A 16,873-nucleotide genomic window follows, 5' to 3' on the forward strand; every position below is an offset into this window, starting at 1 on the left:
ATGTGAGACAAAGACTAGACTCAAGGACCACTTGGAAGCTTTGGGTTTAACAACTGGAAGGATGGAATTGTCCTTAACTGAGTCGGGAAAGGCTGGGAAGGGCGTGTTGTGGAATGCCTCTAACCCTCAGGATTCTCACCTGTAAAACGGGAGAGAAGGTGTTAATCCTACTCCTCCATCTAACTTCCGGGGTTGGGGGGGGAGGGATAGGGATCCAATGACATCATGGTGGTAGAGAATCTTGGTGTCAATGCCATGTCGACGCATGGAACTATGAATTTAGTGAAGAACAGAGAAAAAGAATTTTACTGAGCTGCAGAAGCAGACCTTAGTCAAGGCTTTGGGTCACACCTGATTCGCTGTGATCTGCTCAATTTAGACTGATGAAAGGTTGGGGGGGGATTTGATTTTTTTTTTTTAATGTTTATTTATTTTTGAGACAGAGAGAGACAGAGTGCAAGTGGGGGAGGGGCAGAGAGAGAAGGAGACACAGAATCTGAAACAGGCTCCAGGCTCTGAGCTGTCAGCACAGAGCCCGACGCGGGGCTCGAACCCACGAACTGTGAGATCATGACCTGAGCCGAAGTCAGACGCTCAACCGACTGAGCCACCCAGGCGCCCGATTTTTTTAAAAGGGCAGGTCTAACAGCCCCCCCGCAGTGTCTCTCCCTGGGCCTGTGTAAGGGCTTTGGATTCTCTCTTGCTATGCGTGGCTCCAGTGCTCCATTGTCTGCGTGGAGGGGTGTCTTTTTACTCACCTGTAGACTTGAGCTGAGGCTGATCTGTTCTGACTGCATTTCTGCTTAGATGTTCACCCTTATTTAACCATACTGGGAACTGGTCCCACCCACCAGGACTCAAAATCTGATAGGCCAAGTAGAGCCAATAGATGGATTCTATGCTGGGTCAGCTGATTCCTTTGCGTGGTTGGGTTTGGACAGATGAGTGAAGCTATTGGGTAGGAGCATGGAACGGTCTACAACTCCAGCACCGGGCTTGTATGGGGGAGAATGGGCAATCTCAAAGAATGAGACGTAGCTGGGGGACGGGTGGGGGAGCATTCCAAACCACGTGGTCTCCAAAACAGAACTGGCTTGAGACCGTCAGGAAGATAATAGGGAAGAATTCAAAGTCATTCTTTGGTTCGTTTGTTTGTTCAGCAAGTACGTGCTGAACACGTACATCAGGCCAGCAGCATTCTAGACCACGGGGACACAGGAATAAGGCTCTTGTCAAGTCTCTTTAAATCAGGGAGACTTATGATCCCCACGTGGGAACACAATGAGGGTCCCAAGTGCTTTCACGGAAGGTCTGACCTGGGTGTAGGGGCAGAAAATGACTTGGAAGGCTTGTTAAGACACAGATGGCTGAGTCCCACCACCAAGAACTGGCTCGGGTGAATCCGACATAGTTGTTGAGAAATCTCATTTCTAAGATGTTCCCAGGGGATATGCCAATTCTGCTGGTCTGGGGCCCACACTTGGAGATTGACTTAGAGATGTGCGTGTTGAAAGACGAAAGCATGGGGAAAGGAATAGTTGATTCACAGTCATGGAGGTATGATCCGGCATTCGGTGCTCTGGAGATGCAAGGGTTTGGGCACATCTGGTGTGTTTTGAGAGTGGTGAGGCGAGATTAAGAGGTAAGCAAGGGCTAAATTGTCAAGGACCTTGAATGCCAAGCAAAAGAACTTGAACTTTATTACATAGGTAATAGGGCCTTTGGAGGACTTCATGCAGGGGAAGGGTCTATTCATATTTATGCTTCAGAAAATCACAGTGGCCTGGGTAGAAGGGGGTGGGTGGGGGAAGAGGGCCATCGAAGTCTAAATCATGTAGAACCCGACCGTGGGCACTCCTAGGGGCCTGTGGCTTCTCCTAATGAGCATGATGGTGTCACAGTCTTTGATGTGCAGGTCTGAGAGGCTACAGTGATTCCTCAGTTTCCGATTCTGGAACTTTAGTATCTGATCCTCCACGTAAGGTCCTTCAGCCTCCTCAATCTTCTCTTTCAAGGCATAGATAGAGTCGTCAGGGTGGATGGCATAAGGCTTGCTCTGGCCGCTAGAGTTCTTCACGAAGACCTGGATCTCGGGAGGGAAGGTCTCCAGCACCCGGATGCTAACCTTAGAGAAGATCCCGTAATGGGCTAACGTCCGCTGGCTACTGAGCAGCTGCCGTTCCCCTCCCGGCTCCTGGAAGGAGAGACGCTGTTGCCCTCTGAGGCCAAACGTCCTCTTGATCTCCGTTTTCATCTTCCAGATGGGACTGTAGGGGTCCACCGACAATATCCAGGCCTCCTCTCCTGTCTTTTTCACCATCACCTGGACCTCTCTTGCTGGCTGGAAGGGAAGGAGGAGCAGACAAGGATATGTGATGGTCGTGGCTGTTGCCTCCAAATCCTCCTCTTCTTGTCGACCGATGATATGATGTATCGCCTACCAAGACACTTGGGGTAGAAAAAGGGGCTATCGATGATTATCGCAGCCAACGGGTATAAACCAGGACTGTCCCAGGCAAAACAGAACATTCGGTCGCCCTAGGCTTACAGGACCACTGGGTCACCCTCTGTCCTGTGACTCACCCTGATCAGAGTAACAAGTGGCAACCGTTCTCCAAAGAGCCACTCTTCCCGTGTGGCATTATTGAGAGTCCCCACCTGTCACACGGGGATAACATTTGCGCCTACCCCCCAGGTGCATCATAGGGTTGTTCTAGGTTAAATAACCTAACGGATGTCAGGCACTGGGCCATATGTTCAAGGATATTCACTGTTATGGCAAAAGTCTGGGAGCAGCCTAAAGAATCTTTCAGGTACTTTCATTCACTACATCATGCATGACACAGCTGTTAATCCAGGGTGACCCGATGTTCCTGTTGGTCTAGGGCAGTCCAGGTGTATGTGCCTTGTCCTGGCATAATTAGCCTCACCCCATCTCATGCTCAAAAATATCCTGGTTTGGAGTTTATGTTAGATGGTTACGCAGGTCTGCCTTTGAGGCCAGCCTCAGAATTTTCCCGCGAGATGTGACATGTGGGAGGGGCAACAAGATTTCTCTGGGAGTGGCAGGTTGGGGAGATTAGCTCTCAGATGAGCTAATAGTCCGGGTCTTTGAAGCCTGGATTCCTATGTAGTGTTCAGACCCAAGACTGCTATGATGGTGCAGGAAAAGCTGTGCCCAGGGGCCTTCACCACTGGTATCGTTGTCTGTGGTCAAATCCTATGTTCCTCACTGACTGTTTTGGTTGCGTCTATTAAGTCTCTTTCTCTTTCTTTTTTTTTTACATTTTTTTCTTTTTTATTAATGTTAAAAAAAGTTTTAAACGTATTAACTTATTTGGAGAGAGATAGAGACAGTGAGTGGGGGAGGGACAGAGAGAGGGAGAGAGAGAATCCTTAGCAGGCTCTGCACTGTCAGCACGGAGCCCGATGTGGGGCTTGAACTCATGAACGGTGACATCGTGACTTGAGCTGAAACCAAGAGTTGGACGCTTAACCGACTAAGCCACCCAGGTGCCCTGATCCCTCTCTCTCTCTCTCTCTCTCTTTTAAATGCTTATTTGTTTTTGAGAGAGAGAGAGACAGAGACAGAGACAGAGTGCAAGCAGGGGAGGGGCAGACAGAGAAGGAGACACAGAATCAGAAGCAGGCTGCAGGCTCTGTGCTGACAGCTCAGAGGGGCTCAAACTCATGAACCGCAAGATCATGCATGACCTGAGCCACCCAGGTGCCCCTTGAGGGGATTCTTGGGGAGTTGACATGCGGTCATCACTGAATCATGACTGGGGGTTGGGGACAGGGACTGTACCTGTACATGCCAGCCCTGGCTGGGGTCTTCATTCCTACAGCAGGCCTGCCTCAGGCAGTGAGCAGCCTCTCTGGCCACCAGGTCCCATCTCTTTTCCTTTCCCAGGTTGTTGGTAGGGTCAGCTGGGTCCAGGATCACTGGCCTGGGAGAGAGAAAGGGAGTGGATCTCCATCACACTTAGGATCCTGGCCTCTGTCACTCAAGTCTATGGGATCGTACATGCTTGTGTGAAGGGAAGCCTTCCTGCAAGCTCAAGTTCTCGGTTCCTGATTGGATTAGGTTACAAACTGTAACCCAATCAGAGTGAGCCTCGGGGATTTTGCTTAGAATCCTAGGACAAAGGCGTACTCCCTCTTGCAGTGGAAGGAAGGAGTTCAGATGAGAAGACTAGAAAAGATGGAAGTCATGAAGAGATGAGCCTGAATTCCAAGGTGAACCTCCCCGGGAAGGGCAGATTTCACAGGATGGGACCCTGAGGACATAGTGAACATCTGGATCACATCACACCTGAAGCTCCATTCATCTCTGGACTTCTCAGTTACAAAAGCCAGTAAGTTCCCCTTATTTTGAAACTCGCATGAGTTGGGCTTTCTATTCCTTGCAGCCGAAAGTAATACTCACCTGCATTCCTTCAACTGTTGTTTGATGTAGATTCTGACAGTCTCATTTTGGAAATCATAGTACTTGGTCCAATAGACGCAGATGTCTTCATAATCTATGAGGAGTTCCATCACGGCTCTAAACCCTTCATCCAGGTTGAAGTTCTCACTTTCATCTGTACCTATTTCCCAGGCGTAGATGGTCAGTAGCTCCAGTGCGTATTTTGCGGGCAATGCTTTGTTTCGATATTTAGGTTTCAAGTACTGCAGGGTTGAGGGGTGGGGAGAGGGAAAGAGAGAGGGAAGGAGGGAGAGAGACAGAGAGAATGGATATGAGATTGCTACCCTGGCAACTGGGAGTTTCCAGTTCTGCTTCCAGGTCCCAGTAACATTCTGTCAACTTCAGGGGTGCCTGGCTGGGTCAGCCAGTGGAGCACTGACTCTTGATCTTAGGGTTGTGAGTTCAAGCCCCATGTTGGGTATAGAGCTTGCATAAAAATAAAGAAATGAAATAACTATTTTGTCAACTCCATTTTACATCTGGATTATGTAGCACATCCATGAAACCTGAAATGAGCCCAGCAGCTTGGGCTCTAGATGGATTATGTCCTGGGGCCATCAAAATTTCAACGAAAGAGGAAACCGAGGCCTCTCATGGACCTTCTGGGCCAGTGAGTCGGAATGGGGGAGGCCATATAATATAGTGTATATGGGAGCCAAATAAAAACAAAAACACATCGACACACTGAAAACATACAACAAAATCGGAACAAACTGAAAGATGGAGAAGGTGCAATCATGGGAAATTTTCAGTTCCTCAAAAATTAATTTAGAAATTTATTGTAATTACAATTAGCATCCCACTGGTGTTTTTTAGTGGGAGAAAAAGGATCTTAAGATTCAAATACAGGAATAAATGCTTAGGAGACCCAAGAAAATTATGAAAAAGAAAAACAGAGAGGTTGGTATTTGTTTTCTCAGATATGACTTAGAAAGCAGTTGTCCCCCAAATGGTGTGTTTTTGGTGTCAGTATAAACCGTAGCCAAGTGTAACAGAACAGAGTGCCCAGTGGATACAGAAATTTAACAACCGGTAAGGGTGATGAACAATGGGAAAAAAACGCATAATCCAACAAATGATGCTGGCGCAACTTGTCCGCCAATTTGGAAGAAAATAAAGATGATCCCACTGTCACACCAAATACCAAAATAGATTGCAAATGGAGTAAAAAATATATATGAGACATATGAGAAGAAAATTAAAAGACCACCTACACACTGCCGGCAAGATAGAAAAACGACAACCCAGAAAAGTCAGCCCTGTTTGTGTAGTGTAAAAATTAGAAATAATTGTATTGCCAAAGATACGATAACTAAGGTCCACAGAGGAGCGGTCGATTGGTAAAAATATTTGCAACACATGAGAAATCATGGTAAATATTTACAAAAAGGTCTTTCAATTGATAAGAAAATGTCCCAGTGGGAGAAGATGCAAAATACATGAACAGGTTAAGTCCCCAAAGTTCAACTCCAAAGGTCCGTAAGCAAATGCGTTTTTGTAAAGAGTGTACCATAGAAAGAGTACACGTGATAGGATTCCACTTAAGTAAGCTCCAGGCATGAGCCGTGTGAACACAGATACAAAGAGGGGCGTAAGGCATAGTCTCCAAAAATGTTATTAGTATCATCTCACACATCTCATGTAAATTTAACAGATTTTTTTTTAATGTTTATATATTTTTGAGAGAGAGACAGAGCATGAGTGGGGGAGGGGCAAAGAGAAACACACAGAATCTGAAGCAGGCTCAAGGCTTTGAGCTGACAGCACAGAGCCCGATGTGGGGCTCAAACCCAGGAACTGTGAGACCATGACCTGAGCCGAGGTCGGACACTCAACCATCCGAGCCACCCAAGCATCCCGCATTTCATGTAAATTTTGCCTTCTCTCTTATGCTTTTTTTTCATCACTTGAATTTTTCATGAGCCCACAAATAATCAGAAAAAATAATTGTTATTATGAAAATTATGATTACAAAAAAATTATTATTATTATTTTAAATGTTTTTAATTTATTTTGAAAGAGAGAGAGAGTGAGAGAGCGGGGGAAGAGCAGAGAGAGAGGGAGAGAGAATCCTAAGCACCCCCTACACTGCCAGTGCAGAGCCTGATGCGAGGCTCAAACCCATGAACCATGAGATCATGACCTGAGCAGAGATCAAGAGTTGGACACTTAACCGACTGAGCCACCCAGGAGCCCCATGAAATAAATTATTATTGTAAAAAGCCAGGTGGCATTGTTGATTAAGAGCACACAGGCAGGCACCTTTGTGTTCAAATCTCAGCCCAACTTTAGCCCTTGAGCCTTGGCTTTTTCATCCCCGAAATGGGGCTAATGAAAAATACATACATTACAGTGCTGTTGGAAAGACTGAGAAAAAAATATGCAGAGCACTCAGCATAGACCACGGCAGACAATTAATGGTTGATACATAGCAGGGCGCCTGGGTGGCTCAGTCGGTGAAGCGTCTGACTTTGGCTCAGGTCATGATCTCACGGTTTGTGGGTTTGAGCCCCGCGTCGGAGTCTGTGCTGACAGCTCAGAGCCTGGAGCCTGCTTCGGATTCTGTGTCTCCCTCTCTCTCCGCCCCTCCCCTGTGCACACTCTGTCTCTCTCTCTCAAAAAATGAATAAACGTTAAAAAAAATTAAAAAAAATAAAGGTTGATAGGTGGTAGCTTTCTTCTTACTGTTGTATGAAATGCCTGAGGTCTGAACCCTGTGGAAAATCACATTTGTGCATGTCAGGAACCATTTAATTGTCCTTTAGAAACCAAGAGGCTGTGACCAAGGCACGGTGCGTTAGAAGTTAAGAGAATATCTGCACAGAGAAGGCAACAATCAGCAAAACTAAAAGGCAACTGATGGAATGGGAGAAGATAATTGCAAACGACATATCCGATAAAGGGTTAGTATCCAAAATCTATAAAGAACTTATCAAACTCAAAACCCAAAAAACAAATAATCCAGTGAAGAAATGGGCAAAAGACATGAATAGACACTTCTCCAAAGAAGACATCCAGATGGCCAACAGACACATGAAAAGATGCTCAACGTCACTCATCATCAGGCAAATACAAATCAAAACCACAATGAGACACCACCTCACACCTGTCAGAACGGCTAACATTACCAACTCTGGCAACAACAGATGTTGGCGGGGATGCAGAGAAAGAGGATCTCTTTTGCATTGTTGGTGGGAATGCAAACTGGTGCAGCCACTCTGGAAAACAGTATGGAGGTTCTTCAAAAAACGAAAAATAGAACTACTCTACGACCCAGCAATTGCACTACTAGGTACCTATCCAAGGGATATAGGTGTGCTGTTTCGAAGGGACACATGCACCCCAATGTTTATAGCAGCACTATCAACAATAGCCAAAGTATGGAAAGAGCCCAAATGTCCATCGATGGATGAATGGATAAAGAAGATGTGGTATATATGTACAATGGGGTATTAGTCGGCAAAAAGAATGAAATCTTGCCATTTGCAACTACGTGGATGGAACTGGAGGGTATTATGCTAAGTGAAATTGGTCAGAGAAAGACTAAGATCATATGACTTCACTCATAGGAGGACTTCAAGAGACAAAACGGACGAACATAAGGGAAGGGAAACAAAAATAATATAAAAACAGTGAAGGGGACAAAACAGAAGAGACTCTTAAATATGGAGAACAAACAGAGAGTTATGGGAGGGATTGTGGGAGGGGGGATGGGCTAAATGGGTAAGGGGCATTAAGGAATCTACTCCTGGAATCATTGTTGCACTATATGCTAACTAACTCGGATGTAAAAAAAAAAAAAAAAAAAAAAAGTTAACAGAATAGAGCAACACCAAAGAACAGCCACAATAATGCAAAATGCTGTCCACCTCCCTACAATTCAGTTTCCAATTACATCACCTGCCTACACTATTTAGCTCTATTCTTTTTTTTAAATTTTTTAAAAGTATTTATTTGTTTTTTGCGAGACAGAGGCGGGGAGGGGCAGAGAGAGAGGGAGACGCAGAATTCAAAGCAGGCTCCAGGCTCTGAGCTGCGGGCACAGAGCCCAATGTGGGGCTCGAACTCACGAACTACAAGATGGTGACCTGAGCCGAAGTCGGACGCTTAATCGACTGAGTCACCCAGGTGTCCCTATTTAGCTCTATTCTGAGATGGCTTGTTTCCATCTTTTTCTCTTAAAAAAAAAAAAAAAAATGTTAGCGTGTACCTGCCCTCCTTGTTGTCCCTGCACCTCCCAGCCCGGCAGCCCAGCCCCACACCTGCAGGTACCAATGTTTCATCAGTCGCAGAAGGTTCTTCAGCTTGACAGGGCGACTTTTCACAAAGTGCCTCTGCAACTCTGTGAAGCTTGGCGAGAACTCCCCAGGGTGGCCGCCACTGGTTATCAAATCTTCATAGATTTCCGGAGGTGGTTTCGAGTCCGGGCAAAAATTTCCTGGGAGACAAAAGAACCTGTGTGAGAAAATCCACTCTTTGAGGAGAGGAAGATGGGAAATAAAACCACGAGGTAGCCAGTGGACACGAATTGTCTCCTGCACGAACAGCATTATGTTTCCCATTTTCCAACGGAAGCTTAGAGGGTTTGGTGGCCCCCTCAAAAGTCACATAGATTTTAAAGAGCTCCCATTGACCAAAGACTTAGCATGAGTCAGACACTGGGTGAAGCTCACGGAATCCTTAGAACAGCTCCATGCAGCAGGTAAAATTAAGTGGAACCATAGGGAGTGCCCTTTTTGAGGCTCAAGCGTGGTCAAATGTTGTCAATTTCCTATGGTTCAACCTGACATTACGCCATTTGGCAGGTTGGTATATTGAGTCTTGGAGGTGTTAGATAGCTTGCTCAAGGTCGTATAGTTAGTAAGTCTTAGTGCCAAAATTTGAAGACATTAAGAGCCCTGGTTTGTTTGTTTTTTTAAGTTTATTTATTTATTTCGAGAGAGGGAGAGCACACACTTGCAAGTGTGTGGACAGAGAGAGAGGTAGAGAGAGAATCCCAAGCAGGCTCCACACTGTCAGCACACAGTCTGACTTGGGGCTCGATCTCACAAACCATGAGATCATGACCTGAGCCAAAATCAAGAGTTGGCCGCTTAACCCACTGAGCCACCCAGATGCCCCAAGAGCCCTGTCTTTAAGAATGATTCCGACCTAGGGGCGCCTGGGTGGCTCGGTTGGTTGAGAGACCGGCTTTGGCTCAGGTCATGATCTCATGGTTCGTGAGTTCGAACCCCGTGTCGGGCTTGCTACTATCATTGCAGAGCCCTCTTGGGATCTTCTGTCCCCCCCCCCCCCCTCTCTGCCCCTCCCCTGCTCATGTTCTCTCTGTCAAAAATAAAGAAACATGAAAAAAAAGATTCCAATCTAACTCCAAAGACCCTGAAGTGCCTACTTGCCCTGGTGTTTCCCAGAAGGTCAGAGAAGAGTCTCCTCCCTGGGTTGGGTGGGAATCCAGAAGTTCCCTAGCTCCCCGGCAGCGGGACGTGGAAACACATGAGTTTATGGAAGGAATTAATCTTCAAGATATAGCTCCAGTCCCAGCCCTTCAGGGAAAAAAAGGCAAACTCCACTCTCCCCGCTCTGGCTTCCACTTTCCCAAACCTCCCCCAAGGCCAGGTCGGTGGAGGGCCCCTGCCTAGTTTCTCTGGCCCCGCCCCATTGTTGTCTTTACTTAGAGCGTCATAGGCTGGGAGCACATCCACTCCAATGGCTTCACTGTTCTTCCTGGCCTGGACGTGGAAGGACAGGGAGCGGGGGACCCTGTTCGTCTCTCTCTGCGGGACCATGGTGATGCTGTAGGCCAGGCTCCTGCCATACTGAGTCAGTCTCTTCTCGATGAAACTGATGACAGATGCACGGTGTTCTGCCTGGTCTTGGAAGCTGGGGAAGCAGCTCAGGAACAAGACCAGGTCCACATCGGAGCTGTAGTTCAGCGTCGTTCCCTTCCCGGAGGATCCACCCTGGGGAGGACAGTAATGTTGGAGCTTCACCTCCCCTGGGGACTGAAGCTTTGAGGCTGGGGTGAAGCCAGGGGCCTCATGTTAGGCTGTCTACACAGGTACCAAAAGGAGCTCCTGGTTTTCTCCGTACATGGTGGCCTTTGCCGACCACGTCTTTTCATTCATTTAGAAAAATTAAGTACATGATAAACAGTTCAAAGAATATAAACAAAACGTAAAACCCTCCTGTACCTCAGGCCCTAAGCTCCTTCTGCAGAGGCCCCCACAGTTACCAGCTTCTTCTAGCTCATTCCAGAGATGTTCGATGCCTAACTGCGTGCCGTCCAACATGGTAGCCAAGAGCCACATGTGGCTGCTTAAATTTAATGTATGTTTATTTTTGAGAGACAGAGTATGAGTGGGGGAGGGGCAGAGAGAGAGAGAGAGGGAGACACAGAATCCGAAGCAGGCTCCAGGCTCTGAGCTGTCAGCACAGAGCCCGATGATGTGGGGCTCAAACCCACCAACTGTGAGATCATGACCTGAGCCGAAGTCAGACGCTCAACCAACTGAGCCGCCCGGGTGCCCCTGTGGCTACTTAAATTTAAATGAAAGGAAATTTATAAATTCATAGTCACACCAGCCTCACTTCAAGTGCTCAACAGCCGCCCACAGAGAGTGATGATTACATTGGGGGGCACATGTATAGAACATTTCCATCACTGGGAAAGCTCTATTGGACAGCTCTGGCCTAGACAACCATACTCTTACGTATGTATTTTGTACATATGTTTTGTGTGCGTATGCACAAATACATTTTTTGGACTTTGTGTGTGCGGATGTGTGGGTATGCAGGGATGCTGGAAATTCCAGTGTGTAGGTAACATATGTGTTCATAGAACAAGGCACAGCGGTAGCCTTGAAAGATGCATCACAAATCTCTCCTTCTGGGGGCGCCTCATGATGTCGCCGTTTGTTAGTTTGAGCCCCGCGTCAGACTCTGTACTGACAGCTCAGAGCCTGAAGCCCACTTCAGATTCTGCCTCTCCCCCACTCACACTCTGTTTGTCAGTCTGTCTCTCTCAAAATTAAATAAACATTAAAAAAAATTTTTTTAAATAAATCTTTCCTGGAAAAGAAAGAAGCAGGGAAAAGGAATTCGGATGTCATGGACAAGCATCAAAATCCTGGTACAAAGTGAGGATGGGGTCCCCCTACTGGAGGGGGACTGAGGACGGAAAGTCCTGCCTGCCCTTAGCTCACCTGCAAATGATCTTCCTCTGGCCTTGTCCTTTCCCCCTACTTAGTGCCGATGCAGTTGCAGGGAATGAACTAGAAAACTACACGTTCTTAATATTTGGTCAAAAGAAACCTCAACAAGAGAAGGAGAAAATGTGTTCTCTTCCGCCAAAGTGTGGAAAGGCAGCCACTGTCCTATGGAATGTTATATATATTGTTAAGTTTATATATATATATATATATATATATATATATATATATATATATATATACATACACATATATACACACTTATGTATAAATATATATATATATATACTTAGGTATGTATATATATATATACACACACACTTATGTATAAATATATATATATTTAAATAAAGTTTATTTATTTGTTCCCCTGTCCTGGGGAATGTTATTTTTAAAGACTCAAATTTCGGGGAGCTTGGGTGGCTCAGTCGGTTAAGCGTCTGACTCTTGGTTTCGGCTCAGGTCATGATCTCACGGTTTGTGGGTTTGAGCCACACGTCGAGCTCTGTCCTGACCGCGTGGAGCCTGCTTGGGATTCTGTCGGCCTCTCTGCTCCTCCTTCCTCTACTCACTCTCTATCGCTCTCTCAAAAATAAATACATAAACACTAAAAGAAAAATAAAGACTCCCAAATTCCAGGGGTTGTTGCTACGTCTGAGGGGCTGTCTCTGCTCCTTGGCTGGGTAAACAGCGCTGAAATGAACATGTGCTCTGAGGAAGGGGGATCTGGGGGTCTCCTTCAGTAGGCAGGGAAGGGGGCTGGCCCTTCTCCCCCGCACCATAAATTGATTTTTATTTTGAAATAACTACAGGTATGCAGGAAAATAGTTTAGACAGGTCTGCAGTTTCCTCCCAACGATCACACCTTATCTAAATATAGCCAGGAAATCAACATCGATGCAAGGCATATAGTTCTAAGACATTTTACACATGTGTAGATTCCTACAATCACCACTGAAATCAGGATACAGAACTATCTCATTGTATTTCCTCCTTCTGCTCTTTTAGAGACCTAACCACCTGCCCCCCCCCCCATCTCTAAACCCTAGAAACCACTAATTTGTTTTCCATTTCCATAATGCTGTCATTTCAAGAAGGACACAAAGGCAATTGTACTGTATGGGACTTTTTAGAAGCCGGCTTTTTTTGTTTTCACTGAGCACAGTGCTTTTGACATCCATCCCTGTTGTTCCATGTACTGCTAGTTTGCTCCACTATAACCACCTTTGTTACAGGTTGTTATTTGAGTTTTGACTTCGGTCCCAAATCGGCCTAATGTTGTTTACTTTTCAGAGTTCTTAAACACTTGTTTTTTGATGTCTGTCCAGAGTTTTAGCTATAATTTGTGTGAGAGTTTGTAAGAGCCTTACTTCATCTAGGTTGGTGCCAGAAATTACTTGTATAATTTTTAAAAATCATGGGGTGCCTCGGTGGCTCAGTCGGTTAAGCGTCCGACCTCAGCTCAGGTCATGATCTCGCGGTTCGTGGGTTCGAGCCCCACATCAGGCTCTGTGCTGACGGCTTGGAGCCTGCTTCAGATTCTGTGTCTCCCTCTCTCACTCTCTGCCCTTCTGCTCGCGCTCTGTCTCTCTCTCCTTCTCTCAAAAATAAACGTTAAAAAAAATCATGAGGGGCGCCTGGGTGGCTCAGTCGGTTAAGCATCTGACTTAGGCTCAGGTCATGATCTCGCGGTTTGTGAGTTTGAGCCCGTGAGTTCGAGCCCCTTGTCAGGCTCTGTGTTGACAGCTCCGGGCCTGGAGGCTGCTTCTGATTCCATGCCTCCTTCTCTCTCTGCCCCTCCCCCACTTGTGCTCTGTCTCTCTCTACCAAAAATAAATAAATCTACAAAAAAAAAATTTTTTTTTTTAAATCACATGAGGCTGGGGCGCCTGGGTGGCTCAGCTGGTTAAGTGGCCGACTTCAGCTCAGGTCATGATCTTGAGGTTCACAGGTTCGAGCCCCGCATTGGGCTCTGTGCTGACAGTTCAGAGCCTGGAGCCTGCTTCAGATTCTGTGTCTCCCTTTCTCTGCCCCTCCCCTATTCAAGCTCTGTCTGTTCAATAATAAATAAATGTGAAAAAAAATTTAAAAAAGTTACGAGGTAATTTTGATCTCAGGTTCCCATGTAGCCTTGATTTTGGCATCGGGTTCCTTGACCTGAGGAAACAGAATAGTACAAGGAAGAATATAGATGTCACTGCAGGGGATATCTTTGCAAAAGTTACTGCTGGTCCCAGAAGACTCTCTAGGTCACTCATGGTAGGAAATCCAATGGTATCGGTACATGTAACTCAAGAAAGTCACATGACTCTCACCACCATATAGATAGACGGAATCAGGAAAACTAGATGCAACTTAGAAAATCTAGTGCTCACCAAGGTCCAGAAAGGCAGAGAGAAGGAAGTGTTGAATTAGTGCAATGTAACCTCTTCCTTCCTCCTCACATAGAAACAGAAACATTCATTACCAACGTGTGTCCTTTTTGCAGTTGCTGGTTTACCAGTGTTTATCCAAACAGGGCGTTTAACTCCATAAACATTCATTCCAGGCATTTCTGATACAGCTCAAAATACTTGGGACATAGTTATTCCAGGAGTATTGAAACTTCTGGGAATAAAGATCATTGAGAGAACAAGAGGGAAAGGGAAAGTGATTGTTTTCTTCTTCTTCTTCAAATAGTCTGCACTTGACACATACCCCTAAAAGTGAGAATGGGAACTTCAGGGCAGGGGTATTCGAAGTAACATAAATGGCATATAGAAAATGCAACGTGCATCTCCAATGGAAACACAGCACTTTCGAATTCATGAAAGAGCTCTTTTTGCGACATATGTTAAAATACTTGAACACTTTCAAACCCACCCTTCAGAGAATATTGTCCCATTTCTGGTTTTCTTTTCTTTTTTTTTTTTTTTTTTTTTGGTTTTCGGTCCTGAAAGCATACATTACAGTCCCTCCAGGAAGTTCAGCTATGTGGAACAGGCAGAGCCCCGCGGTGCAAAGTTTGTATCTTTTTAACTAGAGAGTTTGTAATTCTTGATTTCCATTTTGGAAGCTCCTGCTATGCTGGTGACACCCCTGACTCTTTGGTTTCCACCCTTTATTTAAAGATTCTTAAAAAAAAAAAAAAATTCCTTAAAGCCACGGGTCCTTCCTTTGGCAGCCATACCACCCCTAAGGCAAAGCCTGATTTACTTAAGTAAATTTTAGATATATGAAAATTAAGGGAGACCTCACAAAATGGGGTCTGAGGCCAGAGGGGGAGGCCAGCAGGAGGAGCGGTACCACTCAATATCAATTGCAGGAATTGTCAATTACAGACCCCAACAGAATTGTAAACAGACACATCAATTGCAGTGCCCCGCCCCCCCCAAAAGATGCACGTTGCATTTTCTGCAAGGAACCGACTACCCCTGCAACTCAGCCAATGAGAAAGTCTCATTACTCTGACCAGCTTTTCCTTCCGAACAATCCCTCCCACCTTCCTCTTCCTTCCGGTAAGTTCCTCCTCTACTTTGCGGTGGGACTTGCTTATTATGGTTTGCCAGAGTGGGCCTGTGTTGAGTTGCCATTCTTTGTTTTTCCTGAATAAACTTATTTTGCTGGTAAGGTAATTGGCTACTTTATTACTATTTTTTAGGTTCATAGATATCTTTCATCTAGCGAAATTAGCAAAACCTAGCCTTATTGATGGTCAAGGCACTTTTGACTTAGGGTGATATGTTAAAAGTTGTATTATAATTTAGTACTTTCCAGGAAAAACCATGATATAAGTGAGTGTTGAATTACATGGTCAGTCCGTTTAATCCATTAAGTACTCCTAATTGCTAGGTAGATTTTTTAAAAAAAATATTTATTTATTTTGAGAGAGACAGCAAGCTTAGCCATATTTTTCCTGCCACCCTGGCAACCAGCTTGATCTCAAATAATCATCATCATCCCTTACCATCCTTCAGATTTATAGGATGATTTACTGTTTAAAAGCACTTGTCCACGCGGTAGGGTCCCCTCCCTAAGGGGGAAAAAACACCTCAAGGTAACCTGGCTATAGGCATATATGACAACATCCCTCACAACCTTGTAACATGAAACCACTCAACCAGACTACATATTTGTGTGTTACCATATATGGGAGACAAAAAAGTACAAAATATATGAAAAACTACGTCACGTGGCATTGGGGGCTCACTTCTTCCCGTAGGAACCCAAGTGATCAGTGCCAGCACGAATAAAGTTGCTTCCTGTAAAGAAAAGCCTGGGTGTCGCGACTCTCTCTGCGAGAATCCTGCTACACCCACGCTTTAACTCATTTATTCCTTGTAACAAATCTAGGTTAAAGACGAGGTGGGGGGTGGGGGTAATGAGGCTTCCAGAGATGAAATGACCTCTCCCGCCAGGTCACATGGTTTCCAAGCGCAGGGCTTGGGATTCAAGTCCCCCACTCAAGTTCCCCCTGGCTCACCTTCACCACCTTTAACACCCTGACTTCCTGGTCTAGAACCAGCTCATCATGGAAGCATCGATCCCTGAAGAAACGTTCGATCCTCTGCCAGGCATCCTTCACTTCCTCCTTCCAGTCCCCCTCGGGCTGAAGGCTCCGCTCCACAAAGGCGGACAGCATGTCTGCGGGGGTCTCATACAGGTTCTGGAAGAGCTCCATCTCTACAGGACCAGGCTGCCCCTTGGGGTGAATTCTCTGGGCTTCTGCCTTGCCCTGTAAGGGGTCTAGCCTTTCTCCGGAAGGCTAAAGGACGGGAGGAACACATTCCATTCCTCCTCGGGCGGCCTCAGGCCCAGAGGCGGTTCTTTCCCGGGCCTCGCTCACTGGGTTTGGAAACCGAAAGTGAATTTGCTCAGCTGTAATTTTCTTTCTGTTTTTACGTGATCAGGAAAAAAAAGGGCTGAGTGTGGGGCCGAGCGCCCTCTGGAGATCACTCACTGACTCTCAGTTTGAGCGTTTCCCAGGGTGCTGGCCTTCCCTGCCCCCCCCAGGAGCTGGCGCCTTCTTGAGGGTCCTTTTTCTCTGCCTGCCTCTGTTAACCCTTTCCCTACTCAGGGCCAGGCCCAGGATGAACTGAGCTCTTTCTTTTCTAAGAGCTAAGGTAAACACACCCTTCATTTGCCGTTTTGTTCCTCACATCCAGGCCAACGTCTCCCTTATCCCCAGGGTGTGCAAAAACTTGCCGGGGTCGGTGTT

At 46.0% G+C, this 16,873-nt stretch overlaps 1 protein-coding gene across 1 annotated transcript; it reads right to left on the reverse strand.

Moving 5' to 3' along the window:
• Nucleotides 1–1,675: 1,675 nt before the first annotated feature.
• On the reverse strand, nt 1,676–16,521 carry LOC109277510 (2'-5'-oligoadenylate synthase-like protein 2). The gene is made up of 6 exons (XM_019467237.2): nt 16,139–16,521; nt 10,140–10,428; nt 8,731–8,906; nt 4,430–4,671; nt 3,809–3,950; nt 1,676–2,341 (listed from the first exon to the last, which is right to left on the reverse strand). The coding sequence occupies exons 1-6, from the start codon at nt 16,334–16,336 to the stop codon at nt 1,826–1,828; spliced, it is 1,563 nt and encodes a 520-aa protein (XP_019322782.2). The 5' UTR covers nt 16,337–16,521; the 3' UTR covers nt 1,676–1,825.
• Nucleotides 16,522–16,873: the final 352 nt, after the last annotated feature.

This window comes from Panthera pardus, unplaced genomic scaffold, assembly GCF_024362965.1.
Source record: "Panthera pardus isolate Hobbes unplaced genomic scaffold, ASM2436296v1 HiC_scaffold_15, whole genome shotgun sequence".
NCBI lineage: Eukaryota > Metazoa > Chordata > Mammalia > Carnivora > Felidae > Panthera > Panthera pardus.

What these genes read in the sequence shown, in the direction of transcription:
- LOC109277510 (XM_019467237.2), bottom strand. Translation starts at nt 16,336, where the DNA reads ATGGAGCTCTTCCAGAACCTGTATGAGACCCCCGCAGACATGCTGTCC. An exon ending in TGAAACATTGGTACCTGCAG is followed by an intron (nt 4,672 to 8,730) that starts GTGTGGGGCTGG and finishes TCAACCCTGCAG; the next exon opens with TACTTGAAACCTAAATATCG. An exon ending in GCCAGGGCTGGCATGTACAG is followed by an intron (nt 2,342 to 3,808) that starts GTACAGTCCCTG and finishes CTTCCCTTCCAG; the next exon opens with CCAGCAAGAGAGGTCCAGGT.